Genomic DNA, 15,645 nt, shown 5'->3' with positions numbered 1-15,645 from the left:
TTGGTGATAGCTGCTTGTTTTTGAAAATCAAATTTTGCCTTGCTAATTGCCAGAAACATTTGCCTTTAACACAAAAATATTAGCTAAATGATGTTCTCAGAAAGATTTCTTTATATTTAAGACAATTTATCTTCAATATTTAGTACAGTGCCATTCAGCCATTCAATAAATATTAGCTGAGCATCTGTGAAGTTACAGAGAGGGGAAATATAGAGCTTATAAACAGGCACAGGCCTCACTCCAATCCTGGGCCCTGGCAAGGCCTCAGACAATGCCTGCAGACTGCAGGTGCCTTGGTTAGCATGCCCAGATTGGGAAGCATTCGATGACAAGGAAAAGAGATCTGTTCACAGAGTCTTTGATGTTAAAGGAGGAACACATTGTTGTATTTTCCAGTGTTCTGAGGCTGGTCAGTGGGCAGGACTCAGCTGCACCAAAGCTCCATGTGCAATAGAGCCTCTGTTTATAGACTTTGAATCTGAGCAATCACTCAGGCTTTGAACTCTGAGTGCTACCCCAGAGGTACTAACCTTAGGTTGCAGTGGTTTAAGAATCACCACCCACAAGAACTCAATAGCTCTGCAGTTAGTAATTACATCAGCTCTGAGCAGAGGTGGGTTAATCATGAAGTTAATGAAGCGTGTTCTTCAGAGCCTCTCCTTGCACCAGCCCATTCCAAGTCCCGAGGGGGGCCCTAGGGCTGTGGTTGAAGAAGAGAGGACTCTATGATCCTTGCCCCCTCACCGTGTCTTCTGCCTGCCTTTTGCCTGTGGAAAACTTTAGTCAAAGAATATGTTGAATTGGAGAAGCGAGAAATGTGGAAACAAAGGAAAACAGTCAGAGGAGACTAAATAATAATAATGTAGTCATTAAGCACAGTCAAGGACCTTTAGTTCTTTCTCAAGGGTTATAGATGATATTCTGAGCCGTGTCCTGTGAGCTGTCATATAGACACAAAACACCAGGCGGGGCAGTGAACTACATGATGACCACACTGTACCCAGGACTTGAGTGTCCACAATTCTGAGAACTGACCACAAAGACATGGGAACAAGTATACCCAGGCATTAAAGATCAACTGTACCTAAAACAACCAGTGGATGCTTTGGATGGCATCACCAACTTGATGGACTTGAGTATGAGCGAGCTCTGGGAGTTGGTGATGGACAGGAAAGCCTGGTGTGCGGCTGCCCATGGGGTCGCAAAGAGTTGGACTCGACTGAGTGACTGAAATGAACTGAAGACAACCAAGATGAAGCTAATCAGACCACTGATGACCAATTTGAAGATGACTGTTAGAGATGACTGTGCTGTTTCTGCATATAACCTCCCCCAACCCCAGCTCTGCTATAGAAGCTCTCACCCTCTTCTTGTCATGGGGTGGGCGGAGTTGGCCCTTGTACAGATGTCCACCACCCTCCCCTCCAGTTGCTGGCATCTGAAATAAAACAAACTTTCCTTTCCACCAACCTGGCCTGTATACTGGCTTTTGAGCGGTTAGCAGCCGGACCCCTCACACATAACTTTCAGTTACATGGTCTCAAGGAGATAGGTTTTGAATGTGCCATTTGCTTCAGTTGAGGAAAGAAAAAATTCAGCAAAATTATTTCTTACCCAAAGGTGAAAAATTTAATGAACTACATGGAGAACTAAATCCAGGAATCAGATTTGTTCCAGAAATCAAGAAGAAACAGAAGAGGTTTGGAAAGTACATGCTGTTTTTTCATTAGTACAGGATTGGTGGAATGTAAAAATAAGATGAAAGATGATGAACTGACTAACTCAGAGCAAAGGAGAGCTGTTTAGGGATGAAGGTCAAGATGCTTAGAGACAAAAATGGGGAAATGGAAGCACAACTGTCAGCGCAGACTGATGTAAAGGGAGGAGGAGCTGCACCAGGTGTGGATGCTCTTAAGCAGAAGTTTGGATCTAGTTGTTGGTCAATCAGTGATGGTGACTAGGAATCAACAAAGCCCCAGAGAGGAATCAAGTTGAGACCTGAGGGAGCAGCTTGGGATGAAGACACAGAAGGAAGAGGAGATCCAGAAAAGTACCTGTTTCATGTGACAGATTTTGTCTTCCTTTCACGTCTTCAGAATAGGCTCTGTTCTGATGCTGGAACAACTGACTCCCAAATCTCAGAAGGCACACACACATGCATACACACATTCATTACCAACCTGAAAACGTACTGTGGTCAGTGAGGCTCCATTAGCTTACACGTGTACCATGTGGAACACGCAGCTTCTGGGGCAGGAAAGAGAGAAACCAGATTCACATGGGGTTTTCTTTTTTTTTTTTTTATTATGTTTTTAAATTTTATTTTATTTTTAAACTTTACAATATTGTATTAGCAAGACAGTATGGTACTGGCACAAAGACAGAAATATAGATCAATGGAACAAAATAGAAAGCCCAGAGATAAATCCACACACCTATGGACACCTTATCTTTGACAAAGGAGGCAAGAATACACAATGGATTAAAGACAATCTCTTTAACAAGTGGTGCTGGGAAATCTGGTCAACCACTTGTAAAAGAATGAAACTAGAACACTTTCTAACACCATACACAAAAATAAACTCAAAATGGATTAAAGATCTCAATGTAAGACCAGAAACTATAAAACTCCTAGAGGAGAACATAGGCAAAACACTCTCTGACATACATCACAGCAGGATCCTCTATGACCCACCTCCCAGAATATTGGAAATAAAAGCAAAAATAAACAAATGGGACCTAATTAACCTTAAAAGCTTCTGCACATCAAAGGAAACTATTGGCAAGGTGAAAAGACAGCCTTCAGAATGGGAGAAGATAATAGCAAATGAAGCAACGGACAAACAACTAATCTCGAGAATATACAAGCAACTCCCACAGGTCAACTCCAGAAAAATAAATGACCCAATCAAAAAATGGGCCAAAGAACTAAATAGACATTTCTCCAAAGAAGACATACAGATGGCTAACAAACACATGAAAAGATGCTCAACATCACTCATTATCAGAGAAATGCCAATCAAAACCACTATGAGGTACCATTTCACACCAGTCAGAATGGCTGCGATCCAAAAGTCTACAAGTAATAAATGCTGGAGAGGGTGTGGAGAAAAGGGAACCCTCTTAGACTGTTGGTGGGAATGCAAACTAGTACAGCCACTATGGAGAACAGTGTGGAGATTCCTTAAAAAACTGGAAATAGAACTGCCTTATGATCCAGCAATCCCACTGCTGGCCATACACACTGAGGAAACCAGAAGGGAAAGAGACACGTGTACCCCAATGTTCATCGCAGCACTGTTTATAATAGCCAGAACATGGAAGCAACCTAGATGTCCATCAGCAGATGAATGGATAAGAAAGCAGTGGTACATATACACAATGGAGTATTACTCAGCCATTAAAAAGAATACATTTGAATCAGTTCTAATGAGGTGGATGAAACTGGAGCTTATTATACAGAGTGAAGTAAGCCAGAAAGAATAACACCAATACAGTATACTAACGCATATATATGGAATTTAGAAAGATGGTAACAATAACCCTGTGTACGAGACAGCAAAAGAGACACTGATGTATAGAACAGTCTTATGGACTCTTGTGGGAGAGGGAGAGGGTGGGAAGATTTGGGAGAATGGCATTGAAACATGTAAAATATCATGTATGAAATGAGTTGCTGGTCCAGGTTCGATGCATGATACTGGATACTTGGGGCTGGTTCACTGGGACGACCCAGAGGGATGGTATGGGGAGGGAGTGGGGAGGAGGGTTCAGGATGGGGAACACATGTATGCCTGTGGCAGATTCATTTTGATGTTTGGCAAAACTAATACAATTATGTAAAATTTAAAAATAAAAAAAAAAAATAAAGTGTCCCATAGGATTTGGGTTTTTGTGTTTTCATTTTCATTAGTTTCTATGCAAGTTTTGATTTCTTTTTTGATTTCTTCTGTGATTTGTTGGTTATTCAGCAGCGTGTTGTTCAGCCTCCATATGTTGGAATTTTTAATAGTTTTTCTCCTGTAATTGAGATCTAATCTTACTGCATTGTGGTCAGAAAAGATGCTTGGAATGATTTCTATGTTATTGAATTTACCAAGGCTAGATTTATGGCCCAGGATGTGATCTATCCTGGAGAAGGTTACATGTGCACTTGAGAAAAAGGTGCAATTCATTGTTTTGGGGTGAAATGTCCTATAAATATCAATTAGGCCTAAATGGTCTATTGTATCATTTAAAGTTTGTGTTTCCTTGTTAATTTTCTGTTTAGTTGATCTATCCATAGGTGTGAGTGGGGTATTAAAGTCTCCCACTATTATTGTGTTATTGTTAATTTCTCCTTTCATACTTGTTAGCATTTGTCTTACATATTGTGGTGCTCCCGTGTTGGGTGCATATATATTTATAATTGTTATATCTTCTTCTTGGATTGATCCTTTGATCATTATGTAGTGACCTTCTTTGTCTCTTTTCACAGCCTTTGTTTTAAAGTCTATTTTATCTGATATGAGTATTGCTACTCCTGCTTTCTTTTGGTCCCTATTTGCATGGAAAATCTTTTTCTAGCCCTTTATTTTCAGTCTGTATGAATCCCCTGTTTTGAGGTGGGTCTCTTGTAGACAACATATGTAGGGGTTTTGTTTTTGTATCCATTCAGCCAGTCTTTGTCTTTTGGTTGGGGCATTCAACCCATTTATGTTTAAGGTAATTAATGATAAGTATGATCCTGTTGCCATTTACTTAATTGTTTTGGGTTCGATTTTATACACAGTTTTTGTGTTTCCTGTCTAGAGAATATCCTTTAGTATTTGTTGGAGAGCTGGTTTGGTGGTGCTGAATTCTCTCAGCTTTTGCTTGTCTGAAAAGCTTTTGATTTCTCCTTCATATTTGAATGAGATCCTTGCTGGGTACAATAATCTGGGCTGTAGGTTATTTTCTTTCATCATTTTAGTATGTCTTGCCATTCCCTCCTGGCTTGAAGACGTTCTATTGAAAGATCAGCTGTTATCCTTATGGGAATTCCCTTGTGTGTTATTTGTTGTTTTTCCCTTGCTGCTTTTAATATTTGTTCTTTGTGTTTGATCTTTGTTAATTTGATTAATATGTGTCTTGGGGTGTTTCGCCTTGGGTTTATCCTGTTTGGGACTCTCTGGGTTTCTTGGACTTGGGTGATTATTTCCTTCCCCATTTTAGGGAAGTTTTCAACTATTATCTCCTCAAGTATTTTCTCGTGGTCTTTCTTTTTGTCTTCTTCTTCTGGGACCCGTATGATTCGAATGTTGTAGCGTTTAATATTGTCCTGGAGGTCTCTGAGATTGTCCTCATTTCTTTTAATTCGTTTTTCTTTTATCCTCTCTGATTCATTTATTTCTACCATTCTATCTTCTAATTCACTAATCCTATCTTCTGCCTCTGTTATTCTACTATTTGTTGCCTCCAGAGTGTTTTTAATTTCATTTATTGCATTATTCATTATATATTGACTCTTTTTTATTTCTTCTAGGTCCTTGTTAAACCTTTCTTGCATCTTCTCAATCCTTGTCTCCAGGCTATTTATCTGTGATTCCATTTTAATTTCAAGATTTTGGATCAATTTCACTATCATTATTCGGAATTGTTTATCAGGTAGATTCCCTATCTCTTCCTCTTTTGTTTGGTTTGGTGGGCTTTTATCCTGTTCCTTTATCTGCTGGGTATTCCTCTGTCTCTTCATCTTGTTTAAATTGCTGAATTTGGGGTGTCCTTTCTGTATTCTGGCAGTTTGTGGAGTTGTCTTTATTGTGGCATTTCCTCGCTCTGTGTGGGTTTGTACAGGTGGCTTGTCAAGGTTTCTTGGTTAGGGAAGCTTGTGTCAGTGTTCTGGTGGGTGGAGCTGTATTTCTTCTCTCTGGAGTGCAATGAAATGTCCAGTAATGAGTTATGGGATGTCTATAGTTTTGGGGTGACTTTGGGCTGCCTGTATCTTGGAGCTCAGGGCTGTGTTCCTTGTTGCTGGAGAATTTGCTTGGTATGTCTTGCCCTGAAACTTGTTGGCCCTTGTGTGGTGCTTGGTTTCAGTGCAGGTATGGAGGCATTTGATGAGCTCCTGTCAATTAATGTTCCTTGGAGTCAGGAGCTCCCTGGAGTCATGGTTTGGACTTAAGCCCCCTGCTTCCAGTTATCAGTCTTATTTTTACAGTAGTTTCAAAGCTTCTCCTTCTATACAGCACCATTGATAAAACATCTATGTTAAAGATGAAAAGTTTCTCTACCATGAGGGTCACCCAAAGAGGCTCACAGTGTTACATGGAGAAGAGAAGAGGGAGGACGGAATTAGAGGTGACCCGAATGAGATGAGGTGGGGTCAATAGAGGAGAGAGTGGGCTATTCAGTAATCTCTTCCTTATGTGCACTCCACAACTGGACCACTCAGAGTTGTTCACAGAGTTATACAGAGAAGAGAAGAAGGAGGAAGGTGGCAGAGGTGGCCAGGAGGATAAATGGGGGGAATGAAAAGGAGGGAGACAGATCCAGCCAGTAATCAGTTCCCCAAGTGTTCTCCACTGTCTGGAACACACAGAAATTCACAGAGTTGGGTAGAGTAGAGAGGGGTTAGGGAGGCAACACAGGCGACCTGGTGGAGAAAAAGGAGAGTCCACAGGGAGAGAGAGCAGTCAAGCCAGTAATCTCGCTCCCTATTGAAAAATGGGTACTGAAGATTGGGTTCTTAAAGGTACAAAATTGGTAACAAATACATAAAAGCAAAAATTAAAAATCTAGAGTAGAGTTTTGAATTTCAAAAATACGATGTTAAAGAAAAGAAGAAGGAAAAGAAAGAGAGAAAAAACGAACAAACAAAAACAAACAAGGTCGTGAAAATTATAAAGAAAATATAGGTACACAATTGATAACTAATACCAAAAAGCAAAAGTTAAAAATCTAGAGTAGAGTTTGGAATTTCAAAAATACAATGTTAAAAAAAGAAGAAGAAAAAGAAAGAGAGAGAAACAAACTAACAAACAAACAAGAACAAACAAAGTCATATAAATTATAAAGAAAATACAGGTACAAAATTGATAACAAATACCAAAAAGCATAAATTAAAAATCTACAGTAGAGTTTGGAATTTCAGATATACAATGTTATTTAAAAGAAGAAGAGAAAGAAACAGAGAAAAAGAAAAATTAAAAAAGGGTCACAGAAATTATAAAAAAAACTATAGGTACAAAATTGATAACAAATACCAAAAAGCTAAAATTAAAAATCTAGAGTAGAGTTTGGAATTTCAAAAATACAATGTTAAACAAAAGAAGGGGAAAAAAAAGAAAAAAAAAACCAAGGTCAAAAAAATTATAAAAAATATATATATGAAGTTTGCTTTAAACAAGAATAGGGTCTTCTTCTCTTTTTTTTTTTTTTTTCCAAAGTAATCGGTTATAAAAGTGAAAATTAAAGGAATAAAAGAGGACTTAAAATTTTTTTTTGAAATTAAAAAAAATAAAAATGAAAAAAAGAAAGAAAGAATGATCATAAAAATAGGAAAAATGTATCTAGGACTTTCTCCGGTTTTGTTGTGAGTATTGTGGGTTCAGTTCATTTTTGGCTAGTTCCTTGGTCCGAGTTATATTTCTCAAGATTCATAGGCCCCTTCCTTCGTAGTTGGCAGTAACCACAGGGTTTTAATCTATCCTGTAGCTTCCAAGGCGGTTCCCTCTGTTATAGCTTCTTCTGTTTGCTGGTCTCTTCAGTGTCTGGTTTCCTCCCTGACACAAAGGGCACGGTGGAGGACACTTTTTTTTTTTTTTTTTAGGCTCACTTGTTCAGTCGCGCTGTGGGGAGGTAGGGAGGGATGCTGCAAACTAATAACACTGGTGTGTGCTCGCAGTGCCTCAGCCACACTGGGTCTGCCTTCCTCCGTTCACAGCGCGTGTAGCCTCCCTGCCCACGCTGCTCGGGCTCTAGGTTGCTCCGCCGGGAACCATCCGAGGCCGGCCCTGGGCTTCCTGCACTTCCCAGGTCCAAGCCGCTCAGGTTCAGGCACTCGGGTAGTCCTCAGAGGCGCAGACTCTCGGTTGGGCCTGCGTTTTGTGCCCTTCCCAGATCCGAGCAGCTCAGGTGATGAGGTGTTTGGCACACGTGATTGCTGCGACTTATCGCCTCCCCGCCGCTCGGTTATCTATACCTAGATAACCTGCATACCTAGCATACCTGCAACCGGCGCACCTTCTCAGGCAGATGTTGACCATCCAGACCCCCAAGAAGTTTTAGTTAGCAAAGAAGCCTGCTTACAGTTTTATAGATAATGTCTCTCTGGGGCTGCGATTGTCCCCTTCCAGCTCTGGCTGCCTGTCACCGGAGGGGGATGGTCTGCCGCCGGCTATCTCTGTTCAGTCCTTTGTTCCATGCGCGGGCCTGGTGGTGTCTTAGGTTAGGGCTGGCTTTTCGTGTGGTAGATATCCCACAGTCTGGTTTGCTAGCCCAAATTATTTCCCTCAGATAGCGCTTGGGGTATTCAGGCCAGATCCTTGCGATGCAGCCCGCGCCGCGCCTCCCTGCCCAACCCCTGCTTGCTAATGGCGGATGCAGGCGTCTGCTCTGCTTCTCCGCTGGGTGAATTACTGTAGGGATCGCAATGTGCGGGTTTTAATTGTTTATTTGTTTTTCCTCCCTGTTATGTTGCCCTCTGTGCTTCCAAGGCTCGGCACAGATTCGGCAGTGAGAAGGTTTCCTGGTGTTTGGAAACTTCTCTCTTTTTAAGACTCCCTTCCCGGGACGGAACTCCGTCCCTCCCTCTTTTGTCCCTTTTTTTGTCTTTTATATTTTTTTCCTACCTCCTTTCGAAGACTTGGGTTGCTTTTCTGGGTGCCTGATGTCCTCTGCCGGCATTCAGAAGTTGTTTTGTGGAATTTACTCTGCATTTAAATGTTCTTTTGATGAATTTGTGGGGGAGAAAGTGTTCTCCGCGTCCTACTCCTCCACCATCTTAGCTCCTCCCCTCTCGCATGGGGTTTTCATGCCTCTACTCAGAAGTGACACAGGTGACAACACCCACGTTTCATTGGCCAGAATGAGTCACTGGGAGATAGAAAAACAGCTATTTGATGAATATTACTATTGATGCCACATCCTTGGTAGCAATGCTGTCAGTTGTTTTTTTTTCTTTTTTTTCTTGCCTTGGTGAAGTTTCTGAGGTACAATTTTGTGCAGAAATTAAATGTCATTAGACCGTCCCCAGAATGGGATTTGAAGAAGGCCTTCTGTATCTGGTTCCTTCGTCTGGTGTGTCTCTGGCTCCTTACTGCACTTCTGTCTGTGCTGAGTGGGAGTAGTCAGATTCGTGTCTCCCCTGCCCCCACCACCCTCCCCACTCAGTATCACTAACTGCAGGGTGATTTTCAGCATTTGTTTATGCATTCATTTCTTTATTTATCCACTATTTGTTAAGCTCTCTCTATGTGTCTTTACTTGACTTTAAAGAGATATTGAAGAGTAAGACACATACTTCCTCTCAAGAAGCCCCCACTTTAGAGACAGTGGGAAAGGTTTTACAGATTAAATAAACACAGCAGTAATTTTGAGCTGGAGGAATTAGAAAGAGTTCATAGATGTGACAACCCTGTGCTTTTAAAAACAAGAGAAGATTTATGAATTTTCTTTCTGTAATGGGCTTAAAAATGTGTCCCTAGGCAATGGCACCCCACTCCAGTACTCTTGCCTGGAAAATCCATGGACAGAGGAGCCTGGTGGGCTGCAGTCCATGGGGTCGCTAAGAGTCGGACACGATTGAGCGACTGCACTTTCACTTTTTACTTTCATGCATTGGAGAAGGAAATGGCAACCCCCTTCAGTGTTCTTGCCTGAAGAATCCCAGGGACGGGGGAGCCTGGTGGGCTGCCATCTATGGGGTCGCACAGAGTCGGACATGACTGAAGTGACTTAGCCTTAGCCTAGCCTACAATTGAAATATACATAAATGTAATATTCTTTATTTTTATCACGGATTTCATCTTGTGCACTAGCAAGGGATGTTTGTGTGGATTGAAAGTTCCATAAAGTTAACACAGACTTTCCCATTTAAAATTTATCCCTCAACTTAGCTTGGGTTCATGGTAATAACTGTCTTGTCATTTCTAGTTCAAGCTCCCTGCTGAGACTGGTTCTCCTCTATTTCAGGAGGCATCTTCTTGTCTCTCCTCCCACAGGTGGTGCCTGGGGTGGGAGGGATTCTTCCTTTCCAACAGCAGTAGGGAAGGACCCTTTGTCTACATGCTCTCCACTTAGAATCTGCTTTGACTTCTTAGCTTTGATCTGCTCTTGTCTCTGGGTATCTGATGTTGCACTATGGAGGAGTGAATGAGGCCAATTCAGTGCCACACTCTGTTCGATGTTTCTGGTTATAGACTGTAGAGGGCTGAACAGAGATGATGGGCTGGACCTAAGCCAGCTCATGACCTTGCTCTTTCCTTCATTCTCTTGTGATGAAGTGGTCTTTGGTAAAGGAGTCTTTACTAACCTTGGTCCCATCCATGCAAGGAACACAGATGGTGAAGGGGGTCTCCAACGCTTTGGTGTAACAACTCAGTTAATCATTTTCCTTTAGAGTTATACACCTCTTTTTTAATTTAAAAATATTTTGTATTTTAGTCTGTCTGATTGGTCCTGAGGAAATTTTCCTCAAGCAAGCAGGTTTAATTATTAACTTGCCTGGCAAAGAGATTACTGAACCTCTGACCACCATTTTCTCATGGTGATTTGGGAATAATAATGCTACATGTTGTATTGCTTCACAATCCATAAGGACAAATATTTACCCTAAGTAAAAGAACAAGATTCTGCTCTTTACTTCTGTACTTCTAATTCAACGTGGAAGATGTTTAAATTTTTTTTATAACTAAATGTCTTCCTGTTACAGTTGTGTGTGGTTTGAATTGAAAATATGCCAAATGACAAATACATAAACATCCTGAGCTCTTGGCCATATCTGATTAAGACCAGAACAGGAGGCTTCATGGTCCTCACCTGTCAGTGTTCTGTGGTTTGTCTTCTTTATCTTCAGATATGCAAAGAAATTTGCAGCGTTTATACATGTTTAGAACTGGCTGTCTCAGCACTGCTCTTGTACTGGGGCTAGGTTGTTTCTAGTTATTGAAATTTACTGCATTCATTGCAGAAAGGCATTGAAGCGAACCATATATAGCTCATACCATTTAATAGTATTGAAATATCATTAAAACAAATGATGCAGCTTGCATTGTGCTGTTACATCCTCACAACACGCTAAATTATTTCTCAAAAGATTTCTTTTTGATTGAAATGATTTGTGCAAAATACCAGGCTGACATTCATTCATTCAGGTATACAAGAAACATCATTACGATTTTTATTTAGCCAAGCACTGGGGATATGGAGGTGAATTAGACACAAAATGTTTTACCAAGTACATTCGAGTTTATAAAGTAAAATGATTAAGTAAACAACTTAATTCACAAAAGCTCACCAGTGGTAAGGTCGAGGTTCTTGAGCAGTTACATGGGGCACAGAGAGACGGAGTGATGTGTGGAAGACTCACAACTCTGATTGGCACCAACGACCATCACAATATTTGGTGTCCTGGGAGAGTTCTGACAGCCTCAGTCAAGGCTCCAGGTCACAGAATTGAATTCCTGCTCTAGAGTCCTGGGATTCCTGGGATGAGATGGTGGGAGATGCCCTAACACTGCTTCTCTACTACTACTACGTGTGTAAGTATGTGTGTGTGTTAGTCACTCAGCTGTGACCAACTCATCGTGACTCCATGGACTGTAGCCCCTCCAGGCTCCTCTGTCCATGGGATTTCCCAGGAAAGAATACTGAAGTGGGTTGTCATTTCCTTCTCCAGAGAATCTTCCTGACCCAGGTATTGAACTCAGATCTCCTGCATTGCAGGCAGATTCTTTATCATCTGAGCCATCAGGAAAGCAAGTTAACAGTAGTACATAATACTACGAATATGTACTACTGCTGTTGCCTGGAAAGTTCCATGGACAGAGGAACCTGGCATGGGTTCACAAGGCGTTGGCCACGACTGAGCACATCAGCATCAGCACATGTACTACTGTTGACTAGTGTTGTAATATCACATGCTAATGCCAACTCACCTAATCCTCACCAAAATCAGTCATCTTGGTGGGATCATCACCCTCCTTTTACTAATCAGAGAGTGTAAGAACCCTGTTCAAGGCCCACACTTGGTGTGTGGCTAAACTGTGAGTCAAGACCAGACAGTCTGGCTCCCGAGCCTGTTTTCCTGACCCTGTACTGCATATTCTCATGTTCATTGTGGACACAGCTGGGTTAGTGTCCTCCCTAAAACTTTCCTCCTTCAAATCTTTGATGAGATTGGATACTGAGATTTCTTTATGTGTCAGAAAGATGTAGCTTCTTCCAAGGGTGAGTTGGTCCATGTTGACCCTGCACCCCCAGCTCTGGGGTAGAGGGTGCTGTGGGGACAGGCTGCCAGCCCTGAGTTTGCCGCTCCTTATAGCCCATCCCTTTCTATAAAGGGTCTGGAGCTGCTAACAGCATCTTACCTGTGAGATCTCCATCCCAAGTTGAGACCATGTGTACCTGGTTCACTAAACGCATCCCTGTGTCACCCTGTGGGAGGGATGACTGGACCTCAGGAAGCATGTCCTGTGTTCTTTGTGTCTGCCTGGTGGTTTCTGGTGATGGTGTGGACTCCACAACTGGGTAAGGAATGATGACTCTGGGCCCAGAGGGAGTAGAGCATCAATTCTAAGTGACTGAGCAAATCCTGGTCTTACTTCAGCAACTGAGTGTAAATTTTGGTTTTGATATTTATAATAAGTTTTTATCATTAATGTGTTAAAGTCCAGATATAGAAGGAGACGGGGTCAGGTACAGTCACAGGGCTTGAGAGTGAGAGGACCAGATGACAAGGAAGTGATTCTTGCATAAATAATAGATAAATATTAGCATATTTAGAGGAAGAGAAGCATGTGTTCAACTGTCTTTTCTCCCGTCTCAAGTATGAAGGACAGGCATGGCGGGACAGAGAAGCTGTGTCTGCTGACTGGGATGAGGGGTCCCTCTGGTGGGGGATGTGGCAGGGCTGTGGACTAACCTGCAGCTGCCCTCAGTGTTGGCCCTACTGAGACCTTAATGTGGGCCGTGGGTGGCTCTTGAAGCTGTCTCTGAGCTCCGGTGGGGACCCTGGGGCTTGTGTGTCACAGATGCTTCCTTCCACATCTGTGCTGAAAAGACGGAATCAGGGTGAGGGGGCCTCGGGGTGGGCTTGTGTGGACCACAGGGCTTCATCATGGAAATCTTGAGCCTGAGGGGGCATGAGGGGGCAGCACATTAGTGACCTTGGATTTCGATGGGGGAGCTCTATCTTGCATCACTTATGGCCCTTCTCAGTCTCTCTATTCATCCCTGGGGTACCTTCTGGGGGAGCATCTGGGAGCTTCTCTGATGAGTGGAAACAGAACAAGGCAGCAATGGCTACATTGGACATCATCCCTTCTGCTTGGATCTGTCCCCTCAACCCACTTGGGATTCCATTCTTGCCGTCACATTTCCTCTTAAATGCAGAACAGAGGAGGTGGGTTCATTGGTGGTTTCAGGCAGCATGAACCCCTTTCTCTTCTCTGCTTCACTCACCCCTTCTTTGCCCCTTGCCTGCAGCTATCATGTAGCAGACTTTCTATTTCCCCATCTCTCTGGAGCTGTTCCCTTACATTATATTTTGCATCTTTTTTAGTTATGGTTTTATAATACAAATGTATTCTGAATCTTATCAAACCATACTCTCAGCATATAAAGGGAGTACATGTGAAGTTTAGAAAACTTTAGTCTTTCTAAAGTATAATTTTCTTCTTGTTTTCGTTGTTTAGTCACTTAGTCGTGTCCAACTCATTTTGACACGGTGGACTTAGCTGCCCAGGCCATTCTGTCCACGGAATTCTCCAGGCAAGAATACTGGAATGGGTTGCCATTTCCTTCTCCAGGGGATCTTCCTGACCCAAGAATCGAATCCACGTCTCTTGCTTTGTGGGTGGATTCTTTACTGCTGAGCCATCAGTGAAGCCCCATGTTTTCTTCTAGAGATCCCTGCTCCTAATTTGGTGCGCTAGAAATGAATGACGATTCCTACTTTCTCTTTGTTTCCTGTAATAGCATCTCTTTCTCTCTGTCAGCATCATTTAGTGACTAGCTGAAAGAGATACTTCACATAAAATGAAATGCAATAAAGGGAAAGGGATTTAACACGTCTGAATGTCCCTATAGGGAACCCGCCTGCCAATGCAGGAGAAGCAGATTTGATCCTTGAGTCAGAAAGATCCCTTTAGAGGGAAATGGGAACCCCCTCCAGTATTCTTGCCTGGGAAATCCACTGAACAGAGGATGCTGGCGAGCTACAGTCCATGGGTTGCAAAGAGTTAGACACGACTGAGCATCTAGGCACGTGCTCCAGGACCCAGTCTCCAGATCATTCTGAGAAGGGGGAAAACCCTGCAATCTCATCCGCCCAACTTGATGGTCTCACTTCATGCCTTAACAGTCACCTGTGAATTCCTGTACTCCTGGTCCTCATTTTCTGCTGACCTGATAAATACTCTTGTATTTCAAGACTTCTTGTAGTTCTCTGCTTCCACCCTGAGCTCAGTGCCGGGGAAGATCAATACTTGATTCTACAAAAGTTATTCTCCATGGGTCAACAGATCCCACACCCAGACCCTGTGAGATCTCACAGTCTGAAGATATTGACCAGGGCAATCAGGGGAGAGAAAGGCACTCATGATTTTTGATGAACCGTTTCTACCCCAGTCCCAGTGGTGGGACCCGGCTGTCAGGACTACGGAAGCAGGAGCTCAAAGGACCGTGTTGCTCATATAAGGAGATGTTGAAGATTCAGAAGCTCATTGGTGTCTGAGCTGCAGAAAGTGGCAGATGCTGCCTCTGATAGTGCCTGAAATGGTGAAAGGTGTCGCTATTGGCTCTCAGGAGGGAGGGTGTAATGGGTGGTCTATATAGACCCCAGTCGGCACCCTGATGCCTCCTCACAGGCTGATCCTGCAGCTGGGACTGTGACCTTGAGGACGCGAGGTCAGGATGGCTCTGGGCAGACACCTCTCCCTGTGGGGCCTCTGTGTCCTCCTCCTCGGCACCGTGGTGGGTGGTCAAGGTAAGAGCTGCCCCTCTCTCCTGGTTCACAGCAGGGGAGTGGATGCCTTGATGAAGGGAAAGGTGTCTGGACTTGTGGAACCTGGCCTCAGTGTTTCTGACCAAAAAAGAACCATATTGATGTGAATACTGGTTCCTTTCCTATGGGGGGGGGGGATCCATTGGTCATAGAGGCAGATTTTACAGAGCCGTGAGGTTTTGTCTGGACTGAGCTGAGTCAGCCTAAGTCCCCTCCACAGTCTCCCTTGTTTTCAGGGAGCTTCTAGGAGTTCCAGTGTCTCCCAGTGTGAGGAAGGTCCAGTGACTGAGCTCAGCTGGGACTCTGGGCTGTTCCCACATGCTCCACGTGCCTGGTGCATGAGCACTGCCCCTGGGTCCCTGTGTTTCCTATGTCTTCGCTCCTGTAGGCTTTGTGATTGTGTGTGTATGTGTGTGTATGTGTGCAAGTGAGGAATGCGTGAGGGTGTGTGTGTGTGAGGG

The 15,645-nt window shown here is 43.0% G+C and overlaps 1 protein-coding gene across 1 annotated transcript in view; it reads left to right on the top strand.

The window, feature by feature from the left end:
• The first annotated feature begins 15,093 nt into the window (after nt 1–15,093).
• The window catches only part of LOC129644236 (antigen WC1.1-like), a 54,501-nt gene continuing 53,949 nt past the window's right edge, over nt 15,094–15,645 (top strand). Inside the window, exon 1 of the mRNA XM_055569762.1 lies at nt 15,094–15,166. Coding sequence (XP_055425737.1) covers nt 15,094–15,166 — 73 coding nt within the window. The remainder of the gene's footprint in view (nt 15,167–15,645) is intronic.

The sequence above is a fragment of the Bubalus kerabau genome, chromosome 1, assembly GCF_029407905.1.
Source record: "Bubalus kerabau isolate K-KA32 ecotype Philippines breed swamp buffalo chromosome 1, PCC_UOA_SB_1v2, whole genome shotgun sequence".
Classification (NCBI taxonomy): domain Eukaryota; kingdom Metazoa; phylum Chordata; class Mammalia; order Artiodactyla; family Bovidae; genus Bubalus; species Bubalus kerabau.
Note: the sequence above shows the minus strand (reverse complement) of the source record. Positions and strands in the feature narration are given on the sequence as shown.